Here is a 6,315-nt window from a genome sequence, read left to right on the forward strand (position 1 = left end):
CCTAATTACTGCCAATCCCCTTGATGATGCAATGAAAGTTATGTGGGACCAGGGTGCTGTGAACTCCTTGCCATTCCTTCACCAGTGTTCCTTCTGCACCTCCTCCCAAGTCGTGGGAACACTTGGGGTTGTTTTTGTGGTTGTCTGATTCCAAACTGTGCCTCTGCAAGCAGAGACAACTTCCACTATGCCCAATTGCTCCAAATCCCATCTAGCCTGGCCTTGGACATTTCAAGGGATCCAGGGACAGCCACAGCCTCTGTGGGCCATGTATGGCAGGGCCTCAGCACCCTCACAGGGAAGAACTTTTTCCCAATATCCAATCTGACCCCACCCTCTGTCAATGGGAAGCCATTCCCCCTTGTCCTGTCACTCCATGCCCTTGTCCAAAGTCCCTCTCCACCTCTCCTGGAGCCCCATCAGCTCCTGGATCATGAAGTGTTTGCCCTTGAAAGGACTGGGCTGGTGAGGGGATGTGAGATTCCATAGCTGGGGAAACAAACACGGTGTCAGCAGGGATGGGAGGTGATAGTTCTGTCCGAGGGCCAGCAGTGTCCAGCAGGAGCACCCCAGATCCCTGAGGCACATGTCAGCCTGGGTGGGAATCATCTCACCTAAGCTTTCTAGGAATTCCTTGGAATTCCCTGTAGTCTGCTGCCTGACTGCCAGAGGAGTGCAGAAGATGACTCAGAGGAAACCTGCAACTTTCTAATGATTAAAGCCAAAAGAGCATAGATTTGCCTCTTCTCAGAAGAAATGCCATTGCTGACATCCTAAATCATCCCCTCTGCTGTGTGTCTGTGCTGCAGCTGAGCCACAGAAATTATTATTTTATGAATCTTCTTGGAAACTGTGTGGTGAAGGTGAAGTACCACAGCAATTGTGGCATAAACATGGCAAAACTAGATTTGAATCATAAATCAAACTTTAAGAGGACATTTGTAGCGCAGGATCCTTAGGATCCACCTCAGGAATGAGAGGGGGCAAGTCCAGCCTGTTCAAAAGAAAAAAATTTTGGAATTGGGATTTTTTAAAAATGAATGAAAGAGAAGCTGAGATGGAGCCCAAGTGCTTTGGGCACAGGTGTGGTTGCTGAGGCTCTCTCCCGTTGCTCATTTCCCGGGCAGAGTGAAGAGCAGCTGAGGAGCAGAGCCCTGAGCCCGTGGCAGGCTCTGAGGCAGCTGCCTGTGTGTGAGAGCCCTGGAGAACACGAGGCAGCACGGAGAGCAGGGGCTGTGGCAGGAGCTGGGACAGAGCCCGCGCCGGACGCTGCTCGGGCTCAGCCCGCGGGCTGCGCTCCCCTTTCCCAAGGGACCATTCCAGGGAACCTCCTGCAGATCCCGGCCCAGGGACAGCAGCTGGAGCCTGGCAGCTGAGGGCAGGGCACTGCGGGCAAGTTCTCCATGCTGCCAGAGGAAACCAGGTCAGACTCTTCTCTTCCACCTTCACCAGGGTCCCCTCATTGGGTAGAACCCGGTTATTGATTCTGGGGGCAGAATTGAGGTCTGTAGGGAATTCAAACCCATAAACACTGTGGGAAAAGGAGGGAATATTGAAAGGAGTCTCCTGCTGAAGGAATCTAGCAGCTCAGTGATATCAACACCTGACACCTGAGAGTCCAGCTCAGATCCATCCCAAAGGCATTATTTCTCTGATATCTCCATGGGCAATCCTCTCCTTCTCCAATTGTTTTCCTGCTCCAGCTCTGTCCTGTCCACAGCCAGGAAGGAGGTATCTCCCCGGCTTTTGTGCCAGGCACACAGGACCAGGCTCCCACATCCTCCTTGCCATCTGTCAAGTCCCTCACCCCTCCCTGTGCTGCTCCACATGGAAGCTGTGGGTGGGAAAAGATGGGAAAAGCCACGTTTGGGGCACAGCAGCGTTGCTCTGGTGTGTCTGTTTGTCACCCCTGCAGCTGTGTGAGGGCAGGAGAAGCAGCAGAGGTGTCCCCATGAGCACTTTGTCCCCTGGCACGGAGGGAGCCAGCCCTGCCTGCTGGAGCCAGCCCGGTGGGAAGGCATCCCAGGGGAGCTGGAATGAGGAGAGCCACGACAACTGGAGCCAGTGTGACAGCAGGCAGTGGAGCAAAGTGCCTGTTCCACTGCTGCTGCTGCTGCTGTGCTTGTGTGGGATGGTGGGAATGGGGCTGTGCTCTGGCTCCTCAGCTTCTGCATCCACAGGAACCCCATCACCCCCTGTGTGCTCAGCCTGGCCATGGCTGGCTCCACCTTCCTGCTCTCCATCACCATCACCCTGGGGATATTTTCTGTCCCAGAGAGCTTCTGCCACCAGCTGGGCTCGTGGGCTGTGACAGCTGGGCTGAAGGTCCCCATCCTCTTGGCTTTCACTGCTGCTGTCTCCTCTCTGACAGCCCTCAGTGCTGTCACAGCTCTGTTTGTCCTCCCGTGTCCTGCTGGCCCTGCCCCTGCTCCCAGTGCTTCCCGGTGCTCCTGTGTGCCCTGCTCTGGCTGCTCTCCTTCCTGCTCACTGCCACCCTCCATTGCTGCCCTTTGGTGCCAATGGCCCTGGTGCTGAGCTGCCTCTTCTCAGTGCTCACTGTCCAGGTTTAGAGCAAATTTTTGGAAGAATCCCCCAAAGGGGCTCCGGTGGGAAAAGCACATCCAATCAGCCCCTCCCCCTCACTGCTCCAGGAGGGAAAAATAATACCTCCTTGGAGAAAGGTGGAAAAAAAGTGTTTATTAAACAATAAAACCAAAACAATATCAAACAATGAGACCCCTTGACACTCTAAAAGAGATGACAAACTGAGAAAACCCCATCCCCGGGTTGCAGCTCAGCTCACTCAGTCTCTGATCAGTCCCTCTGGTGCTGGAAATGTCGCAGGCCAGGCCCGGCCTCGTGGGCCACAGCTGCAGCTCCAGTGCTCTCCTGGGTGTTCAGGCCAGAGCAGTTTCATGAGGTCCAAAGAAAAGGAAAAAAAAACAAAACAAAACCACAGTCCAGGGAACTTCTTTGCCTCAGCTAGCTAACACAAACTAAAATGCAAAAGAAGAGCTCTGTCCCACTGTCTTTCTGCAGACAACAACAGTCCAGGAGGAGGAATGTGGAGGAGTGGAGTACAGTGTCTGAAAACAAACTGCACGCTTCTTCTCTCCCCCGCTTCACTCATTGAAGCACTCTTAAAGGTACAAAACTTATTATTCAAAATAAACAGAATGAGACAACTGGGGATAAAAGCATCATATAGTCAACCCAGGACACCCAGTGAGAGGTCTCAGGTACTAACACAGCTGAGAGAGCAGCATTTCTGCCACATTTGCCCCAGCAGATGCAGACGTGTGTGCACACAGCCAGCCAGCCAGGCAGAGTGAGTGCAAGGTGCCTGTGAGCAATTGCCCTGGCAGGCAGTGAAATGCTCCCTGCAGATCCCTTTGCATCTCCTCCCTGGGCCAAGGGCTGTGGCATCCAGGGCAGTACAAGAATTTCCAAGGCTGTTGATGAAAGCCCAGGAGGTGGTTGGACAGCAGCAGTTGCTGGGAGCAGAGGGTGTTTCTGATCAGCAACACAGGAGCTGAGCCCAGGGGCTGCTCCTCAAGGCTGAGGCCTCCCAAGCACGGATCAGAGCCCAGAGCGGCCTGGAAAGGGGCTGGGGATGCAGCAGCACAGGGAGGGTGATCCTGTGGGTATTTATTGATCAGGAGACTCAAGGAATCTCTCAGCCACTGTCCCAGGGTCCATCAGCAGTGCAGTGGAAGGGATCAACAGTTTCAGACCCCCGTGTCCACAGAGGGATCATTTCCAGAGCCAGTGTTTTCTTCTGGCTCCTCAAACACCCTGTGGATTGCCTTCCTTAGGGAGTGTATGGAGGAGTGCTTCCTGCAGCTCTCCATGGAGCAAGGTCTCCAGCAGCTCCCCATAAAGCAGTCTCTCTTCCATCTCCCCACCAAGAAGTAGATGAAGGGTTTGATGCTGCTGTGGATGCAGGTGAGCAGGAAAACCACCTGGGAGGGCACAACGGTGTAACCGAGCTGCTGCAGGAGAGACCAGAGACTGAGGGGCAGACTGACGAGTGCAATGAGGAAGACAACAACATCAAGCCTCTTGTGTTGCTGCTGCTGGGAGCCAGGCTTGAGATGAATGAAGAGGATTGTGCTGGAAATGACCATGGGTACAGCAAATAGGAAGAGGTTGAGGGCGTACATGGATATGAGAACCACCCGGCATTGCTCCTGCTCGTGTAACTGGCACAGGGAAGTCACCGTGGGATTGACAGCAATGACAACAAAGAGGAGGGCCCAGTACAGGACACTCATCACCACCAACAGCAGGTGCTCAGGAAATTGGCAACCACAGAAAAACAGGCAGAGGACAGACCTGCACCTCTGAATGCTGATGAATGTCAGCCGGTACAGCCCTATATTGTAGGTGAACAGTGACAGCTGGAAAAGCAAGCTCATATACAGTGGGGACATTATAGCAGAGCAGGAAACCTCCTCCACAAGGAATACCAGGGTAGAAGGGACCATAAAGATGAGGAAGAGGAAGTCGGTGATGGCCTGATAGAAGATGAAGTCAGTGATGGCATTAATGTGCAGGAGCCAGAGGAACACGCCATTCCCAGCCAGCCCACAGAGGCCAACAAGCACCATCACAAAGTCCATGGCCATGCTGAAGACATTGATCTCACACTGACCAGGTCCGTCAGTTGGTGAACTAAAAAGAGAGGACATGGGGCTCACCTCCATGGATGGACGCTGGGCAGGCAGTGGGATGTGGCCCCTGCCTGTGGTCAGAGTGGATGGGCAGTCAGTGCTTGGAGAATCCAGGGATGGACCATGTGGCTGCTCAGCAGCTCCCTGTAGTGGGAAGGATTCAGTGGGGAGGAGTGAGATGTGCAGGGGAGGAGGGTGGTGGAAACTGTGGGGTGGGAGGTTTGGGCTGCTTTGTAGAGGATAGATAAATTAGAGAGAATAAACATTTTCAACTCCCCTGTATTTGCTCCAAGACTAACTGGTCAGAGAGATAAATGAATATAAAAATGTGGACACAGGGTGATAAATGTGGCTGGAGCCAATGCAGAAACAGATAAGGAAGCCTGTAGTGGTTTGGGGGCAAGTTCTGTAACAAGAAGCAAGAGCACATGGCCAAAGGAAAAGTTCAAAGTAAGGTCACCTTTAATATCGGAGCATTCCGTGAATATGAACACCAGAGAGCCACCTGAATGAACCCCAGGATATGAAGGGCTGTTCAGTAGGAAGTAGATGCCTGAAAATGAGTTCTAGTAAAATGGTATTTATCTACTAGACAAGAAAAAAATTTATTATATGTGTATGGTTATAATAATTAAAAACATTGTTGTAAAGTATCACAACACAAACAGAAATAAGGATAGATGATTCTGCATGGCCTGCTGCCTAATGCTTCCTTTGGAACCACCATTAGATGGTGTTAGGAACTTTATTCTGCCTGACTTTTGTATCACACCTCATCCCTATCTTCACCCTACTCTCAATCCAATTGCATGCCATGCCATGCCATGCCATGCCATGCCATGCCATGCCATGCCATGCCATGCCATGCCATGCCATGCCATGCCATGTCCATCCAATGCCATGCCATGCCATGCCATGCTATCCCTTCCCATGCCATGCCATTGCCACACCATGCCATGCCATGCCATGCCATGCCATGCCATGCCATGCCATGCCATGCCATGCCATGCCATGCCATGCCATCCCATCCCATCCCATCCCAGTTCCTGGGTTCCCATTCCCTGGCCTCTCCCTGGCTGCAGGTGTGGCCTGTTGGGCTCTGCTGCTCTCCAGTGGGAGATTTGGCATTGGTGGCACCCAGAGCCCTCCTGCCCCCTCCAGCCCCTGTCTGCCCGATGCCTTGGGCTGGCTCCCTGGAACAGAGGCCAGAGCAGGTGAAGAGAATAAAAGGAGGCTTTGATGAAAGGCCTTCAAAAGGTTCACCTTGGGCTCTCAAAGCCTCCGAGAGGGGCTGCACCCAAAATGGACAATGGTCACTAGTTTTTCAGACAGATATAAGTTTGGTCCATTCACAAATCAGGGGTTAATCCTCCAATTACAGCTTCAGGTAATGAAGTCATTTAGCCCCACTTTGCCCTCCCCCAATTTACTTTTGTCTGTACTTTTCTGGGCCTGAGGCAGTAGAGTGTCCTTGAATTTCAGGCCTAGAAGGATTGTTTTGTCTGACCAAAATGTGCAGACAGTTAACTAACACTTTCCATGGAGTTTAGAGTAATGCACTAATGCAGTGCAGGATATGAAAAACAGAAAGGCTAAAATCCTAAGGCATCATGCCCCCTCTGACATCCTCTAGAAATTCCCC

General features: G+C 52.3%; 1 protein-coding gene across 1 annotated transcript; it reads right to left on the minus strand.

The window, feature by feature from the left end:
• Positions 1-3,728: 3,728 nt before the first annotated feature.
• On the minus strand, positions 3,729-4,706 carry LOC131084564 (proto-oncogene Mas-like). The gene has a single exon (XM_058026136.1). It carries the CDS (start codon positions 4,704-4,706, stop codon positions 3,729-3,731), a length of 978 nt encoding a protein of 325 aa, XP_057882119.1.
• Between the last annotated feature and the right edge of the window lie 1,609 nt (positions 4,707-6,315).

Source organism: Melospiza georgiana, chromosome 6 (genome assembly GCF_028018845.1).
Source record: "Melospiza georgiana isolate bMelGeo1 chromosome 6, bMelGeo1.pri, whole genome shotgun sequence".
NCBI lineage: Eukaryota > Metazoa > Chordata > Aves > Passeriformes > Passerellidae > Melospiza > Melospiza georgiana.